Source organism: Borostomias antarcticus (genome assembly GCF_949987555.1).
Source record: "Borostomias antarcticus genome assembly, chromosome: 15".
Classification (NCBI taxonomy): domain Eukaryota; kingdom Metazoa; phylum Chordata; class Actinopteri; order Stomiiformes; family Stomiidae; genus Borostomias; species Borostomias antarcticus.
The window spans coordinates 3346522-3365707 of record NC_140248.1 but is presented as its reverse complement, the minus strand read 5'-3'; the positions used below and the strand labels follow the sequence as shown (position 1 = coordinate 3365707).

Sequence of the window (19186 nt, the reverse complement as noted above, 5' to 3'; positions counted from 1 at the left end):
GCTGGGTAGAGCGTATAGGAGGCTGGCCTGGTAGAGCGTATAGGAGGCTGGTCTGGTAGAGCGTATAGGAGGCTGGGTAGAGCATATAGGAGGCTGGGTAGAGCGTATAGGAGGCTGGCTGGGTAGAGCGTATAGGAGGCTGGCCTGGTAGAGCGTATAGGAGGCTGGCCTGGTAGAGCGTATAGGAGGCTAGTCTGGTAGAGCGTATAGGAGGCTGGCCTGGTAGAGCGTATAGGAGGCTGGTCTGGTAGAGCGTATAGGAGGCTGGTCTGGTAGAGCGTATAGGAGGCTGGCCTGGTAGAGCGTATAGGAGGCTGGTCTGGTAGAGCGTATAGGAGGCTGGCCTGGTAGAGCGTATAGGAGGCTGGCCTGGTAGAGCGTATAGGGGGCTGGGTAGAGCGTATAGGAGGCTGGCCTGGTAGAGCGTATTGGAGGCTGGCCTGGTAGAGCGTATAGGAGGCTGGTCTGGTAGAGCGTATAGGAGGCTGGTCTGGTAGAGCGTATAGGAGGCTGGTGTGGTAGAGCGTATAGGAGGCTGGGTAGAGCGTATAGGAGGCTGGGTAGAGCGTATAGGAGGCTGGTCTGGTAGAGCGTATAGGAGGCTGGGTAGAGCGTATAGGAGGCTGGCCTGGTAGAGCGTATAGGAGGCTGGGTAGAGCGTATAGGAGGCTGGTCTGGTAGAGCGTATAGGAGGCTGGGTAGAGCGTATAGGAGGCTGGTCTGGTAGAGCGTATAGGAGGCTGGCCTGGTAGAGCGTATAGGAGGCTGGTCTGGTAGAGCGTATAGGAGGCTGGCCTGGTAGAGCGTATAGGAGGCTGGGTAGAGAGTATAGGAGGCTGGTCTGGTAGAGCGTATAGGAGGCTGGCCTGGTAGAGCGTATAGGAGGCTGGTCTGGTAGAGCGTATAGGAGGCTGGCCTGGTAGAGCGTATAGGAGGCTGGGTACAGCGTATAGGAGGCTGGCCTGGTAGAGCGTATAGGAGGCTGGTCTGGTAGAGCGTATAGGAGGCTGGGTAGAGCGTATAGGAGGCTGGTCTGGTAGAGCGTATAGGAGGCTGGTCTGGTAGAGCGTATAGGAGGCTGGTCTGGTAGAGCGTATAGGAGGCTGGCCTGGTAGAGCGTATAGGAGGCTGGCCTGGTAGAGCGTATAGGAGGCTGGCCTGGTAGAGCGTATAGGAGGCTGGTCTGGTAGAGCGTATAGGAGGCTGGCCTGGTAGAGCGTATAGGAGGCTGGGTAGAGCGTATAGGAGGCTGGTCTGGTAGAGCATATAGGAGGCTGGCCTGGTAGAGCGTATAGGAGGCTGGCCTGGTAGAGCGTATAGGAGGCTGGCCTGGTAGAGCGTATAGGAGGCTGGGTAGAGCGTAAAGGAGGCTGGGTAGAGCATATAGGAGGCTGGCCTGGTAGAGCGTATAGGAGGCTGGGTAGAGCGTATAGGAGGCTGGCCTGGTAGAGCGTATAGGAGGCTGGCCTGGTAGAGCGTATAGGAGGCTGGCCTGGTAGAGCGTATAGGAGGCTGGGTAGAGCGTATAGGGGGCTGGCCTGGTAGAGCGTATAGGAGGCTGGTCTGGTAGAGCGTATAGGAGGCTGGTGTGGTAGAGCGTATAGGAGGCTGGGTAGAGCGTATAGGAGGCTGGGTAGAGCGTATAGGAGGCTGGCTGGGTAGAGCGTATAGGGGGCTGGTCTGGTAGAGCGTATAGGAGGCTGGTCTGGTAGAGCGTATAGGAGGCTGGGTAGAGCGTATAGGAGGCTGGCCTGGTAGAGCGTATAGGAGGCTGGGTAGAGCGTATAGGAGGCTGGTCTGGTAGAGCGTATAGGAGGCTGGGTAGAGCGTATAGGAGGCTGGTCTGGTAGAGCGTATAGGAGGCTGGCCTGGTAGAGCGTATAGGAGGCTGGGTAGAGCGTATAGGAGGCTGGCCTGGTAGAGCGTATAGGAGGCTGGTCTGGTAGAGCGTATAGGAGGCTGGGTAGAGCGTATAGGAGGCTGGGTAGAGCGTATAGGAGGCTGGCCTGGTAGAGCGTATAGGAGGCTGGCCTGGTAGAGCGTATAGGAGGCTGGCCTGGTAGAGCCTATAGGAGGCTGGTCTGGTAGAGCGTATAGGAGGCTGGGTAGAGCGTATAGGAGGCTGGCCTGGTAGAGCGTATAGGAGGCTGGGTAGAGCGTATAGGAGGCTGGTCTGGTAGAGCGTATAGGAGGCTGGTCTGGTAGAGCGTATAGGAGGCTGGCTGGGTAGAGCGTATAGGAGGCTGGTCTGGTAGAGCGTATAGGAGGCTGGTCTGGTAGAGCGTATAGGGGGCTGGTCTGGTAGAGCGTATAGGAGGCTGGCCTGGTAGAGCGTATAGGAGGCTGGCCTGGTAGAGCGTATAGGAGGCTGGTCTGGTAGAGCGTATAGGAGGCTGGGTAGAGCGTATAGGAGGCTGGTCTGGTAGAGCGTATAGGAGGCTGGTCTGGTAGAGCGTATAGGAGGCTGGTCTAGTAGAGCGTATAGGAGGCTGGTCTGGTAGAGCGTATAGGGGGCTGGTCTGGTAGAGCGTATAGGAGGCTGGTCTGGTAGAGCGTATAGGAGGCTGGCCTGGTAGAGCGTATAGGAGGCTGGTCTGGTAGAGCGTGTAGGAGGCTGGTCTGGTAGAGCGTATAGGAGGCTGGCCTGGTAGAGTGTATAGGAGGCTGGTCTGGTAGAGCGTATAGGAGGCTGGGTAGAGCGTATAGGAGGCTGGGTAGAGCGTATAGGAGGCTGGCCTGGTAGAGCGTATAGGGGGCTGGTCTGGTAGAGCGTATAGGAGGCTGGGTAGAGCGTATAGGAGGCTGGTCTGGTAGAGCGTATAGGAGGCTGGCCTGGTAGAGCGTATAGGAGGCTGGGTAGAGCGTATAGGAGGCTGGTCTGGTAGAGCGTATAGGAGGCTGGCCTGGTAGAGCGTATAGGAGGCTGGCCTGGTAGAGCCTATAGGAGGCTGGTCTGGTAGAGCGTATAGGAGGCTGGGTAGAGCGTATAGGAGGCTGGTCTGGTAGAGCGTATAGGAGGCTGGGTAGAGCGTATATGAGGCTGGTCTGGTAGAGCGTATAGGAGGCTGGCCTGGTAGAGCGTATAGGAGGCTGGTCTGGTAGAGCGTATAGGAGGCTGGTCTGGTAGAGCGTATAGGAGGCTGGTCTGGTAGAGCGTATAGGAGGCTGGCCTGGTAGAGCGTATAGGAGGCTGGCCTGGTAGAGCGTATAGGAGGCTGGCCTGGTAGAGCGTATAGGAGGCTGGGCTGGTAGAGCGTATAGGAGGCTGGCCTGGTAGAGCGTATAGGAGGCTGGTCTGGTAGAGCGTATAGGAGGCTGGTCTGGTAGAGCGTATAGGAGGCTGGTCTGGTAGAGCGTATAGGAGGCTGGTCTGGTAGAGCGTATAGGGGGCTGGTCTGGTAGAGCGTATAGGAGGCTGGGTAGAGCGTATAGGAGGCTGGCCTGGTAGAGCGTATAGGAGGCTGGTCTGGTAGAGCGTATAGGAGGCTGGTCTGGTAGAGCGTATAGGAGGCTGGCCTGGTAGAGCGTATAGGAGGCTGGCCTGGTAGAGCGTATAGGAGGCTGGTCTGGTAGAGCGTATAGGAGGCTGGTCTGGTAGAGCGTATAGGAGGCTGGTCTGGTAGAGCGTATAGGAGGCTGGGTAGAGCGTATAGGAGGCTGGCCTGGTAGAGCGTATAGGAGGCTGGCCTGGTAGAGCGTATAGGAGGCTGGTCTGGTAGAGCGTATAGGAGGCTGGGTAGAGCGTATAGGAGGCTGGGTAGAGCCTATAGGAGGCTGGTCTGGTAGAGCGTATAGGAGGCTGGTCTGGTAGAGCGTATAGGAGGCTGGGTAGAGCGTATAGGAGGCTGGCCTGGTAGAGCGTATAGGAGGCTGGGTAGAGCGTATAGGAGGCTGGGTAGAGCGTATAGGAGGCTGGGTAGAGCGTATAGGAGGCTGGTCTGGTAGAGCGTATAGGAGGCTGGGTAGAGCGTATAGGAGGCTGGCCTGGTAGAGTGCTAACAGAGTGCAGCAAAAAGGCTCCACTGTCAACCGGAATGTAACCTCAATCAAATGGTCAGTTTTAGGGTTGGGCGAGGCTCATTCTAATACCTCGCTGAGCTCACTGCTTGTGACCTGGGAACTGGTTACAAGAGAGACAAGTACACAATGTCAAAGAGCCTGAGATTAACAAGGCAGTGGTTTAACAAGCCGTAGCTAACTAGCGTAGCTAGTGGGGATCTGGCAGGCTGATACAGCTTGTCCATTAAGAGTTTAAATCAGTTAGGAGGATGATGCGTAGTGCCAGGTCAATCCTCACTACCTGTTTCCAACGAATTCCTAGGGGCTCACTGCAGACAGTGGTCTGATCACATCTTCTCCCATGCTGCTTGTTTGACTGGCTGTATACATGTGGAAACCGAAGGCTTTTGTGCCTAAAATGCAGAAAGGGGTCCCCGCTTGTTTTTTGACAAGCCCATTACTCTTCCTGGTTCGTCTGTACTGTGCTGAAACTTCCTGGCAAGACTGGCCACTGATATATGTTCATCTTGCCTGCGTGTTTATCCTGGGGAGTTCACAGGTCAGCAGGAAGTCCGCTCACCCGCTGCGACCCTCTTATAAATCTACTCGCTAAGAAACAGGACAGCTCCCACCCTGACCACTAGGGGCGGTCCCTGCGTGGACACGCCCTCGCCTCATAGGAGGAGCCTCATTTAGTGTCCCGCAAAGCCTCAGCCAGCCGATCGCAGAGCTGCAAGTATGCCAGTCGTCTGATCAAGTCACATTCTCAAAGCCTGTAATACTGTTATTCCAGAACATGCCATCATTTTACCACAGGGTCCGATGAGCAACTGTTTGGAACAGCATAGTTGTCAGGACAGCTGGGATGCCAGGCGGTGGAGTAGATCAACACAGGGAACACCTCAGACCTCTCTACACTGTAGGTCCTCATGTGTCTACAGGGAAGGAGGTTAGCCTGATTACTCAGCTATGTGTCCTATCTCTGCACACTACACTGTTTTAATCAGATAGCATATGCAGCCTTGTCAACAGCCCATCCATCTCACTCTTCAACACGGAGCGCTTTCTAAGATTTGTTGAAGTACTGTTTGTCAGGTGTGTGTGTGTGTCAGTACTGTCAGGTGTGTGTGTGTGTGTGTGAGCGAGAGTTGTGAACCTAACAAGGGGTGTGTAAGTGAGAACATATGGCCTCTGTTGCTACGCTGAGGCATGAGGGCTGGATTACATGAGACATAGCATCATCCTCTCCTTGGAGCATTTGAGATTTCACATAGTTTTCAGGCCTTCTGGCTGAGAAGTCTGAAACGCTCCACAGCAGGGAGGGCATTCCTCTCATCGTGATCAATTCTGCCTCATAAACAGCCCTCGCGTTCAACCTCTCTGTCACATTCTACCTCTATACTGTGATATACTTGGTACTATACTGAAGGGCAGAGTGTGATTGAGTCAAGTCAATCTCCAGTGGCAGCCACCTTGGTGAGCATGGATGGATTCCATTGTTTACATAACTTGAATGGAATCACTGTTCATTATGTTGTTTTGGTTACAGGACTAAGGATTTGCATATTTCAGAGTGACTGTTGTTCAGTTCTCCCACTGTTGAGTCTGGGATTGGTGGGATTGAGACTTGAAGGGGCAAAAACATCACAAAGAAGTTGAGATGAGAGAATTTCCCATTGGAGCTTTCTGTGACAATTTGACCGCTAAGTGGTGGTTTCGCCTTGTTGTGGTCCCTGGTTGTAGGATCATGTCTGTGTTATGAGTACAACCAGACACAGCGGGGCTCCTCAGAGAGAAGAAACAGCATCTGGAAGACCTGGCTCACCCGTCCTCTCTCTCTGCAGTGGGAGCCAGACACACTTCTGGATGCGTTAGCTTGTTGTTAGTTCATGTTTACTAGTGTGCTTAACGCCTGCCTTCTAAAGCCCCAGGAAAGAGTTGTACTGTATGTTTTGTCTGGAGCAAGAGGGGGAGGGCTATTTTTAGCTCAGCTGCACTTGGCAAGGGGCACAGGGTTCATTTCTGTGTTTTTATATTCTGATCTGTGACAACACATTTCCAGAAATGTCTCACTTCCACAATTCAGTCAGTGGGTGTGTTCCGTGGGTGTGTTCCGTGGGTGTGTTCCGTGGGTGTGTTCCGTGGGTGTGTTCCGTGGGTGTGTTCCGTAGGTGTGTTCCGTAGGTGTGTTCCGTGGGTGTGTTCCGTGGGGGTGTTCCGTGGGTGTGTTCCGTGGGGGTGTTCCGTGGGTGTGTTCCGTGGGTGTGTTCCGTGGGGGTGTTCCGTGGGTGTGTTCCGTGGGGGTGTTCCGTGGGTGTGTTCCGTGGGTGTGTTCCGTGGGTGTGTTCCGTAGGTGTGTTCCGTGGGTGTGTTCCGTGGGTGTGTTCCGTAGGTGTGTTCCGTGGGTGTGTTCCGTGGGTGTGTTCCGTGGGTGTGTTCCGTGGGTGTGTTCCGTGGGTGTGTTCCGCGGGTGTGGTCCGTGAATGCGGCGAGGTTGTTTATGTAACGTGCCGTGTATTGGATTGGGCTTTTTGTCAGAGATGCGCTCATCTGCCCTTTGAACTAAGTCAAGTGTGTGTTTGTGTCTGTCTATATGTACAGTATAACGGCAACTGTCCTCATAATCTTCTGAAGCCTTGCAGTCGCTGGCAACGGTTTCAAATGAGTCCAGTCCACCCCACCTCTCCATCTGGAAAAAGCATTCACCTCGCAGTCTGCGTTCTTCATTGTCTTCGGGGGGTGCCTCTCATTTTTACTGCTGACTCTGAAGAGAACATCTGGGATTTTCCACCTCCCATCTCCCCGGACCGGTGATCTGAGGCAGACCTTTACCCAGTGGTACACTACACCGCAGGAAAAGCACGCCTGCGTTTCGACCAGACAGTCAGTGCCAGGATGTTGGCCTCCAGGGGCACTTCAGCTCTTGAAAGACGAGCCTCGTCGACTTACCTGAGTCTCTGAGCAGCGACGAGTGCCGTCGAGGTCAACAGGTCATAAATTCATATCTCTCGTCTCGCAGAGGAAGAACGGAGAGGAGGTTAAGTGTATCTGTAACAAAGAAAATGTTATCATTTGCTTTTTGTCTGAAGTGTAGCCCGCAGACAGACAGATGGATCTAGCTTTATAGCTAGACAGCATGACATGAGTAATACTAACAGGTGTGGAAGATCTGTTACATTTTTTTTCTTAAAAGTAGACATTTCAGAGAATATAGGGACAGCGCAGACATAAAGAAGACTGATAATCCTCAATCCAGATTTAATCATGGCAAAGATAAGCACCATTTGATACTCTAGCTCACTGATGCTGAGTAAACGCAGGTCTATTTGAAATATTACATCGACCTTAAGCTTTGCACGGCTGACATTTCACATTTAAAATGGGACATGGTGCTGTCCATGTCACTAATCTTGAGATAAGGCCCTTTAAGGTCTGAATATACTGTAGGCTACTACCAGTAACAATCTCCAGTGTTCACGCTGGATTCGACATGCAGTCCTCTGACTTGCTAACACACCTGACACAACCCAACCTAAAACATTATGCTATCGAAAAGCTGACGAGTGGAGGGCGCGAATTACCGGTATTTATTCAGAGAAGTGACATCTGCACACGACCCTGGAGTTGCATATCCTTATATGGGGCTGGCGGGGAGTTTACCTGTGCTAATTCATGTGAGCGGCCACGAGCTTTGAACTTGAGAAGAGAAGGCAGGAGCGAACTCTTCCAGCGGTTTACGAACACGTCGTGAATCAGACGGGAGCTTTCCTTAGAAACGTTCTTGGGAAGAAATTTAAGAACAGAACTTAAGAAGATATTGGTGAATGAGGCCCAATGTATTTATTTTTATATCAAAACTTACGACTTTAATATCACTGACGTTTTTTTTAACATAAGTTTATGGGAGTTTAATATGGCAAAAATTTGCATCACGTCTAGCACAGACTGGGTTTGACACCTATATCACCAACAGGCGGACCGCGGTCCGGATCCGGACCCAGAAGTTGGTAGGGACAATTTGGGCCTCCCAAAATGTTGGTAGGGACATGTCCCAACCGTCCATACGCAAACCTACGCCCTTGCTGGTAACCATGATAAATTTGGTCACACCGTTACATCTCTACATGGCGGTCCTTCATCATGGGGCGGTGAATGCTATGTTTTGCTTTGACTCTCCGCTCCAGTGAGGGATGAAGGCAGGGGGAGGACATCATGTCCAATAAGGTGGGCTCTTCACACTGTTGGAGATGTAGGCAGTGGCTCTGATTAGTAGAATCGGTTTTAGGGAACGATTTTCTATGGAGATGTCTCCAGACTTTCAGATGCGGAGATCTCCGAAGTCTGGCATGGCGAGACTGGACAGTCACCGACTGACTAAAGGACTGACCCAGGTCTGGCCAATGACACACGGTCTGGCACTTGCTCTTAAGTGAACCCCATCTTCATTGCTCAGTCTCCTTGCTTTCAAACTCCTCCTTCTTTGTGGACATTCTCATTTGATGTTGTCGAACGTCGACTGCGGTTTGCTCTGAAACAGATGATCCCATGATACACTCTCGTACAGGTATCTGCCCCTGGAAAGCCCAGTGACCATATTGGATTTCCTCTGCTTATTTCCAAACTGGCGAAAATCCAGTTTATTTTAATGTTGTGTTTCCTGTCGAGCCGAACCTAGTGACCTGTGGCACAGAGCTAACATTACGCTCGGTCCAGCCTTTTCAGAGAGGGGGCGTAAAGTGTGGAGATAAGCCTGGCTATGTGAGACCAGGCTGAGAGTAGAAAGATACGATAAAATAAGATAAGATAAAACATTATTAATCCCCAGGGGAAGAATGTGAGGCTCTGTTATACAGTCTGATGGCTGCTGGCTGACAGGAACACCCGAACCGCTGTGTGTTGCACCCGGGGGGGAGGAGCCTGTGGCTGAAGGTGCTCCACATCTGCCACAGCTCATCATGGAGGGGATGAGAGGGATCGTCCAGGATGTTCTCAAGTTTGTCCCTAGACAACCTTCGGTAGTCAAGAAGACTTCATCTGTTCAAGGCAGACCACGGCATCGCCAGGATCATCCTTATTCCTTCTTTATCACGAAGACGTGACTCCGGCCAGCTCTTTCACAATCTGATCCATTAAACATACCTTGAGAAGTGGGTTTCAGTCAGACGTACAGTATAGATTATTCACTACTTTACTGAATCACTTTAATCAAGTTGATTAGGTTAGACTTTGCTTCCAGCTGCACGCCTTAATTCCCCGCCTCAACCGTGAGAACTGCACTGCACACAAAAACATCATACACTTTTCACCCAAAAAGGTTGTTTTATGTTATTGCAGATTCTATGCCAGGAGAAATATCACCATTCAGCCCACTCTGGCCTCCTGGCACTCATTATTTAGCAATCTGAATGTGTGTGTGTGTGTGTGTGTGTGTGTGTGTGTGTGTGTGTGTGTGTGTGTGTGTGTGTGTGTGCACGCATGCATGTATGTATGTGCGTGTGCTTTCAGTGCCTGATTGTGCATCAGTGCAAAAAACTGCTTGAGTGTGTGAATTAGTCATGTGCGACTGTTCAAAATCACTCTCACACGCACACACGCACACACACACACACACACACACACACACACACACATGTGCAGTGTCGTCCAGTACACACACATCGTTAGCACATGTTGTGCAGATGGCCTTCAATCATCTCTTCAATCAACTTTCTCTGCACTATCTGGACTGAGAACCTATTTTGAGTTGGCGACAGCCAATGTGAACAAAATGTGTTCAGGCTATGAATGTGCAGCACCAGTAGCCAATCTCCAGTCTGATGACCCGAGGTTAAACGCTTCATTTAAGCTTATATAAAAACATGCACTTACTGTATACATTATTCACAAAAAAAACTCTGAATAAGAATTAGTTTCAGGTTCCTCTAGTTTGCTCATCACAGCGATGTCAGTCCCATGTCCATCTTGGCATAGGACCTCACACGATTCATTTCTTCCATGGTTCCCAACACACTCCACCACAGTGTCATGAGCTGAGAATGAGCTGATGAATTAGTTTAGAGTTTGACTTGTCAACAAACACCTCAGTGGTGATGTCATACTCATTACTCAGAATCCTAAGAAAACATGAATGAACATCAGTTTTAGAGTTTTAGAGTTTTAGAGTTTTAGAGTTGCTCCCCAAGTCAACAGTATGTTTGAAAGCAAAAAGTACAAAGTTCTCCAGAATTATCCTGCTTTCAAAGATGGTTTGGGTCATAGAGCCGTTTTAGGTTGGAAAGAGAATCGGAGCACTCAAGGGGTTGAGAATATTTCCTTCAGGGTCCGTTTTAAGTAGGGTCTTGCTCTGGAAAGTCTGTTTTTCTGAAGCTCTTTACTTCGGTCACGACAGAGAAGCCTGAATGGGTCACACACACTTCCTCCAATGAGCACCCAGAGAAGCCTGAATGGGTCACACACACTTCCTCCAATGAGCACCCAGAGAAGCCTGAATGGGTCACACACACTTCCTCCAATGAGCACCCAGAGAAGCCTGAATGGGTCACACACACTTCCTCCAATGAGCACCCAGAGAAGCCTGAATGGGTCACACACACTTCCTCCAATGAGCACCCAGAGAAGCCTGAATGGGTCACACACACTTCCTCCAATGAGCACCCAGAGAAGCCTGAATGGGTCACACACACTTCCTCCAATGAGCACCCCAAGGACACGGGAAGCACTTTGACACTTGATTAGTTAACAGACCTCTTTAGAGGCAGTCTGTCCCAGTGAGGATGAAAGGGCATGTTAGGACATGTCAACCCGGCCACGGCCCCTGTCCCCCCCCCATGGTGTGATGCCCCCCCCCCCATGGTGTGATGTCCCCCCCCCCATGGTGTGATGTCCCCCCCCCCATGGTGTGATGTCCCGGTCAAAGGCTGCTCTCTGTGAGTGGCGACGGACCGCACCAATTGGCATCTCTGACAAGTGTCAGTCAGACTGAGAGGAAAACTTTGTCAGGGTGTTGCCAGAGGAGGGATGATTCTGTATGCTTCAGACCCAGGCTCTCATCCATCACAGAGAGAGGAGAGACCGTAGCACAGACCCAGGCTCTCATCCATCACAGAGAGAGGAGAGACCGTAGCACAGACCCAGGCTCTCATCCATCACAGAGAGAGGAGAGACCGTAGCACAGACCCAGGCTCTCATCCATCACAGAGAGAGGAGAGACCGTAGCACAGACCCAGGCTCTCATCCATCACAGAGAGAGGAGAGACCGTAGCACAGACCCAGGCTCTCATCCATCACAGAGAGAGGAGAGACCGTAGCACAGACCCAGGCTCTCATCCATCACAGAGAGAGGAGAGGAGAGACCGTAGCACAGACCCAGGCTCTCATCCATCACAGAGAGAGGAGAGACCGTAGCACAGACCCAGGCTCTCATCCATCACAGAGAGAGGAGAGACCGTAGCACAGACCCAGGCTCTCATCCATCACAGAGAGAGGAGAGACCGTAGCACAGACCCAGGCTCTCATCCATCACAGAGAGAGGAGAGGAGAGACCGTAGCACAGACCCAGGCTGTCATCCATCACTTGATCTTCCCATGCTCTCTTTTTCACTACATCCTTAAAGGAGTAGTAAAGGGAAAATGCATGTTTAGCCCTGTTTTAAGGTTACTTATGATCATATACAATGATTCAGATCAAAACGTTGACAAAGCTAGCATTTTCGAGAAAATTGATAATTGCCCTACCACCGTTTAGGTCATACAATGGATGTGGATGGGCATCTTGAAAAATCATTCAAAAACATGTTAAACTCTCGATTTCAAAGACAAGAAGCTCACCGAGGGTGTAATTGGTGTCCGTTGGTGTTCTGACATCAAATTTGCAACAAAGTATGAATCCTGTAGGGTTTTATTGATCATTTTATGAAATCCATTGAGTTGTATTTACGCGGCCGTTGTAGATGTGTAGATCAATCCGCAGAGGTGATTCTACTTACGGTAGCTATTGTTTATGTTAGCTAGGCTAGCTAGTTTGCTCACTGCTCACGCTACTCTTTCGCTCACAGAAAAGGAAGCCCTAGGCTACAGTTCAGAAAACGCTTATCAAAATGGCTGATCTAGAAGAGTATGAATTTGATCGCGAGGAATTAGACTTGGACGGCAGCGCTTATCGTTTGGAGCCTGAATATAGTGAGGAGGAACTACAGCAAATGGAAGAGATGGAGGCTCGCCGAACCGCAGAGCCAGAGACGGTCGATGAAGCTGTCGCTATACCACGAACCACGGGTGTTTGGTGGTGTGCTTTCAAACATTGCCGACAGATGTCCACCGAAGAGGAAAGTTTGTGCTGTACCGAGTGGGACCTGTTGCTAACAGCTGACATGGCAAACCTTTCGGTCCATGAGTCTGACTCCTTGCCTGTTGAAAGTGAGTCCTGCTTTTACCACTAGTATTTATGTCCGAGCGAATAAATCTACAGTTTTGATAATTTCCTGCTGTAAGACCACTTCTTACAATTCTATTTTTCTAAAGTTAGTCACACACACGGGCGCAAACACACACACAGCTGGCAATAAGAACTTACCTCAAGTTCTTCCACTCGTTTGTCTTCTGTCGTTCCTCTATGTAAAGTCGGAACAGCATCACGTTTGAGGAAGACCCTTTTGGGAGATTTCTTCGAGAATAGCCTAGGCTTATAACATTTATCCTCAAAATGCAAAGCGCACACACGGTGATCTAAGACCCGAAGAATATCCACAGGTGTGTTTACGTCCAAGTAAAGAGATTCTAGCCACAACTTCAATCTTGTGGGATCATTGTAGGGAAGTCTATGACAAGGTACAGATGAACGGATTTTGCCACAATTGGCAACGGCACAATAGCGTGTCATTGTTGAGATCCCAAACAAATGCTTCGCACGAGCCTGTCTTGTTGTTGCGGCTAGCTTTTCAAGGAAGGAAGCTGAGCGGAATCCACAGACGTCACCTACCGCGAGATCAAGGCATTGCGCAATATCGGAATCAGTTAAAGCGGAAGTTTACACACCTATGTGCTGCGACTAAATAGTTCGATGCTAAATATTTTTAAAAAGCCTTTCCAGATGAACTAGAATCTTACTTTATGGCGAATTATATGCCAGAACGCCAACTAACACCTAGGTGAGTTTCTTGTCTTTGAAATCGAGTTTAACATGTTTTTGAATGATTTTTCAAGGTGCCCACCCACATCCATTGTATAACCAAAACGGTGGTAGAGCAATTATCAACTTTCTCGAAAATGCTAGCTTTGTCAACGTTTTGATCTGAATCATTGTATATGATCATAAGTAACCTTAAAACAGGGCTAAACATGCATTTTCCCTTTACTACTCCTTTAAATCTCTCTTTTTCTCTCTCCCTTTCTCTCTTTCTCTCTCCCTTTCTCCACTCATTCTCTCACTGTCAGTCTGTCTCTGTCTATCGCTCTCACCTTCTCTCAGTCCCTATCTCTTTTTACCTCTCTCTCTCTCCCCCTCTCTCTTCCTCTCTCTCCCCCTCTCTCTCTTCCTCTCTCTCTCCCCCTCTCTCTCTCTCTCCCTCCCTCTCTCTCTCTCTCCCTCCCTCTCTCTCTCTCTCCCTCCCTCTCTCTCTCTCTCTCTCTCTCTCTCTCCCTCTCCTCTGCCATGTCTTCCGAGCCCAGCGGCGTTGTTGTCTGCCACACTAAGAACAACCCAGGCTTCACTGTGTTGTCTCTCTCTGCTAAGCAGCTTTTGGAGCGTGTGGTTCACTTGTGGTAGTTTGTGTGAACATGTACTGTCAGCTACACTGGAGGAGCAGATAACGCCATGGATCAATGCAACGGATACGCTGAATGATGATGCCCTATATACTGTAGTCTTTCATAGCCAAACTTTTCTGCCCACTTGGTTTCACGCGGTGCCAGCGATGGAGAGGGTCTGGCTGCACCTGGGGAAAAACACTGGACAGCATTTCTTTAAACCAATCACAATCATCTTGGGCAGCGCCAAGCTTTTTTTAAAACTAGACTGTGCCCTATATGAAGCAGACTATGCCCTATATGAACCAGACTGTGCCCTATATGAACCAGACTATGCCCTATATGAACCAGACTGTGCCCTATATGAAGCAGACTGTGCCCTATATGAACCAGACTGTGCCCTATATGAACCAGACTGTGCCCTATATGAACCAGACTATGCCCTATATGAACCAGACTGTGCCCTATATGAACCAGACTATGCCCTATATGAAGCAGACTGTGCCCTATATGAACCAGACTGTGCCCTATATGAACCAGACTGTGCCCTATATGAACCAGACTGTGTCCTATATGAACCAGACTGTGCCCTATATGAACCAGAATGTGCCCTATATGAACCAGACTGTGCCCTATATGAACCAGACTGTGCCCTATATGAACCAGACTGTGCCCTATATGAACCAGACTGTGTCCTATATGAACCAGACTGTGCCCTATATGAACCAGACTGTGCCCTATATGAACCAGACTGTGTCCTATATGAACCAGACTGTGCCCTATATGAACCAGACTGCCCTATATGAACCAGACTGTGCCCTATATGAACCAGACTGTGCCCTATATGAACCAGACTGTGCCCTATATGAACCAGACTGTGCCCTATATGAACCAGACTGTGCCCTATATGAACCAGACTGTGCCCTATATGAACCAGACTATGTCCTATATGAACCAGACTGTGCCCTATATGAACCAGACTGTGCCCTATATGAACCAGACTATGTCCTATATGAACCAGACTGTGCCCTATATGAACCAGACTGTGCCCTATATGAACCAGACTGTGCCCTATATGAACCAGACTATGCCCTATATGAACCAGACTATGTCCTATATGAACCAGACTGTGCCCTATATGAACCAGACTGTGCCCTATATGAACCAGACTGTGCCCTATATGAACCAGACTATGCCCTATATGAACCAGACTGTGCCCTATATGAAGCAGACTGTGCCCTATATGAACCAGACTGTGCCCTATATGAACCAGACTATGCCCTATATGAACCAGACTATGCCCTATATGAACCACACTGCCCTATATGAACCAGACTGTGCCCTATATGAACCAGACTATGCCCTATATGAACCACACTGCCCTATATGAACCAGACTGTGCCCTATATGAACCAGACTATGCCCTATATGAACCACACTGCCCTATATGAAGCAGACTGTGCCCTATATGAACCAGACTGTGCCCTATATGAACCAGACTGTGCCCTATATGAACCAGACTGTGCCCTATATGAACCAGACTGTGCCCTATATGAACCAGACTATGCCCTATATGAACCAGACTGTGCCCTATATGAACCAGACTGTGCCCTATATGAACCAGACTGTGCCCTATATGAACCAGACTGTGCCCTATATGAACCAGACTGTGCCCTATATGAACCAGACTATGCCCTATATGAACCACACTGCCCTATATGAAGCAGACTGTGCCCTATATGAACCAGACTGTGCCCTATATGAACCAGACTGTGCCCTATATGAACCAGACTGCCCTACTGTATATGAACCAGACTATTCCCTATATGAAGCAGACTGTGCCCTATATAAACCAGACTATGCCCTATATGAATCAGACTATGCCCTATATGAATCAGACTGTGCCCTATATGACCTTTATTCTCCACCCCCCTCCTCCCCCTTCTCTTTCGTCCATGTTCAGAGTGTATGAACTGCACTGGTTATGCTGATATGAGCGACAGACTGAGCATCATCGAGAGCAAGGTAAGTTAGATAGGGCAACTGATTATTTTGGGGGGTGGGGGGGGGCATTTGAGTCTTGAATAATAACGCATTGTCAAAGGCTTACAATCATATCTACTGGTAACCTGCTTTTTTTCGGCTTTGGGTCAGATTCTGTTGTTGGAAGAAGCTGGACCTCCTCCACCGATCCAGAACCGGTACTTTGCTGAGAGGGCTGCAGACAACGAGGTGGGAGCGCCCAAGACCACGCCCCCCAGCCCTCCTCCCATTGGACTGCCAGGTGAGCACGCCACAGCCGTGGTTATTCTGGTAGAGCGGCTCGGTCAGGAGCAACCGTTCCTCTGCCTCCACACGCCAGCGCTCTGCAGGCAGAGAGCTCAAAAAGCTCCTCAACAATGTGTGTTCCCCCGTGGTTGTCTTTTGAGGTTCCGAATCGTTTCTTTCTCAAGGAGCCAGAGGCCCCCCGGGACCAATCGGGCCCCTGGGTGTCACCGGCCCCCCGGGACCCAAGGGAGAGATGGGTGCATTGGGGAAACCCGGCCCTATGGGCCCCAGAGGTAGGAGTCTGAAACCCCTCTCTCATCTGCGTTTACTACAGATGCTGGAACAATAGCACTGGCCGAGGTGCAGCGCCCGTCTGACCCAGTTGGCTTGGTTACAGTGGCGGGTATCTGAATCCAACTTTGGGGGGGACATTTACATTGACATTTAGAGTATTTTTTTGGCGGGACACCTTTCCTACTGTATGGTCATTTGAATGCCACTACCCCAATCTAAATATTGGGCTGGACAATTTTAATGATGTCATATATTGGGGGGGACATGTTCCCCCTGACCTCCCCAGGATCCCCGCCCCTGCTTGGTTCAACTCATTCTCAGTAGAAATACCGCCCAGCCTCGCAGCTGGCTGGAGGGTTTTTGAGAGGTGTTCACACAGTGAGTCAGAGGACAGAGTGTGAACCCAGCATGGGCAAAGTGAGGGAGAAAGCTATACTGACTAGCGACACGGTGACACATGTCTTACGAATGTAAACGTCATTCGGTTATTAACGTACACTTACAAGATATGTGTGACGGAAAAGTGCAGTTTAATCACTTTATACAGCTGAAAGATGGAGTGCTTGGTGTGCTTTGGCATACTTTCCTATGAATCACAGATGTTTATACAGCATGAGTCGTCCATCTGTCATAACAGTGGTGGTACCATCCATCTCCCAGGGCCGCCGGGTCAGAGGGGCGCCCCAGGAGAGAGGGGTGTACCTGGGCCAGCTGGCCCCCCTGGACCAGCCTCCCCCTTCTCCGTGAGAGGAGACGTGTTCAGCCTCCGGGAGCTGGGAGATTGTGAGTAGGTCTGATCAAGAAGGAGGCGATGACACAACACACACATGCAATGGGCTGACATGGGCAACTTGACACACACACACACACACACACACACACACACACACACACGCAGTAGGCTGAAATGTCCTCTGCTCTTATCCCATCCCGTCGTCCTTCCGGTAATGGACCAAGGCAGGGCCCTTGTGCAACCCCTAATCAGACGTCATGTTTCTCAGACACAGGATCTCCAAGCCTGAAGTAGAACTTTCTTTCTTTGATGTGTGAGAGAAGTATGCACAGTGGAAGGACAGAATGGTGGTAATGATGCATAATAATAGAATAATAACCTAAGGCATTCAGACCAAAACCAGTTTAACACAGTCAGAGTTTAACACAGTCAGAAAAAACAACTTTTCAAGTTGATTGATTAGGATATCATGGTCAGTCATATCAACTGCTGCGCTTAGGTCTAAGGGGACAAGAATTGAGACCTTATTCTCATCAAAGTTTAGCCTGAGGTGGCTATGTATTTTAGTAAGTTGGGACAGAGACATCCCCCAGAATGCCTTGGGTGACGTGGAGCAGAAGGTCAGATGAGGGCGGAGAGACAGGCGGTCTGCTGGCGTGCGCTGTCCTTGGCGTTGATCTGGTTTTGGTCTGAATGCCTTAGGTTATTATTCTATTATTATGCATCATTACCACCATTCTGTCTTCCCACTGTGCATACTTCTCTCACTAGCCATAACAATCAGTTAGAGATCACAATACCTCACATAGCTAATAATAGAGGAAGATAAGAAGCAGATAAAATGACTCTCCATCAATACAGTGGGACTATCACTTACCTGGCTAAGCCACTCTCTGAATCTACATTGACTTTTAATAGAGATTCATGACCCACTATCATTTTTATTTTGCAGTGTAGACAAAACACAGTTTTTCAACCTTAAAATACCCCGGCCTTGTGACTCAGAGTGGTGTAGTTAAATCAGCCCTAATCTTTGTTCCTGTGAGCGTGGCTATATAGGGCTTGGCACAGCAGACCTGTCGACCCACCAGGACTTGTTTCAGGACCAGAGAGTTTTTACAGGCATTGAGAGGTCTGTTCCACTCACCCGACCTTGATGGACTTCCCAGAACCGGTCCTACGGGACACCTGCAGGTGAACACGGAACAACGTTTCAGCACCGGGTTGGGGATTGGGCGGGGCCGGGTAGGAGGGCCGGCCAATGGGCTGGGAGAGACGCCATGACAGATTAGTAGTGTTTCTAACTGTGTTCCTGGGTCAGATCGGTTCTTAACAGCTGTAGGAAAATCATACGTGAAATATTTAGTATGTTTTTTGGGGGTCTCCATTTGGCCGAGAAGCGTCTATATGGAGTGTGATTGAGGCGGTAGGGCATCAAACCAGTGACCCAAAGCTCATAACATCCAAGGGTCGTGCTAACTGACCTCTAACTGACCTTGTGCTCAATTCAACCAATGAGACAGAAGAGCAGAACTCCCCATGGGGGATTAATACAGTATAACAACACAAACAGAAAACTGGGTCCATTGACTAACCCCCCTGCACTTCCTACTCTGCACCACCAGATGGCAGCAGAACCTCTCTCCCACCTTCCCTTCACCAGCATGGATGGAAAGCTGTATTTAATTACTGGTGGCGGGCTGGCTTTGTTTAAGCCTGGGCTCTGACTGCAGTCCGCCTGCTGTAAATCAGAGCCAATTTGTAAGCTGTCAGCACAGCAGCCTGGGTCTGGCAATGCACGACCACTGCTGAGCCAAAAACCTGCTCCGTAAAACGCCAAGAAGAGATCCTCCAATCAAATCTTAATACGGCAGGGACTTGGGGGCCTAGGAGTGCTAATAGTAGAAGTGTCTGTTTGGGTGTGTGTGTGTGTGTTTGAGAGAGAGAGAGTGAGAGTGACAGCGAAGGAGAACCAGAGCTCTCAAGGATATGGGAGTTTTCAGCAGGTTGATCCGTCTCGTGGAGTGATGCTGAACTTGTACCAGAACTACTGCTCTGCTCCCTGCCTCAACGCTGGCCATGACACAGCCGTGTCACACATCCTAACACCACCAGCTCATCATAACACAGACGCTCTTAAACCAAACA

The 19186-nt window shown here is 49.9% G+C and overlaps 1 protein-coding gene across 1 annotated transcript in view; it reads left to right on the top strand.

The window, feature by feature from the left end:
- col26a1 (collagen, type XXVI, alpha 1) overlaps window positions 1–19186 on the top strand; it is a gene marked incomplete at both ends in the record, with an annotated part of 52112 nt that overhangs the window by 28827 nt on the left and 4099 nt on the right. Inside the window, 4 exons of the mRNA XM_084449826.1 lie at window positions 15707–15768; window positions 15898–16027; window positions 16197–16304; window positions 16966–17088. Of these exons, the coding sequence (XP_084305952.1) occupies window positions 15707–15768; window positions 15898–16027; window positions 16197–16304; window positions 16966–17088 (423 nt within the window). The remainder of the gene's footprint in view (window positions 1–15706; window positions 15769–15897; window positions 16028–16196; window positions 16305–16965; window positions 17089–19186) is intronic.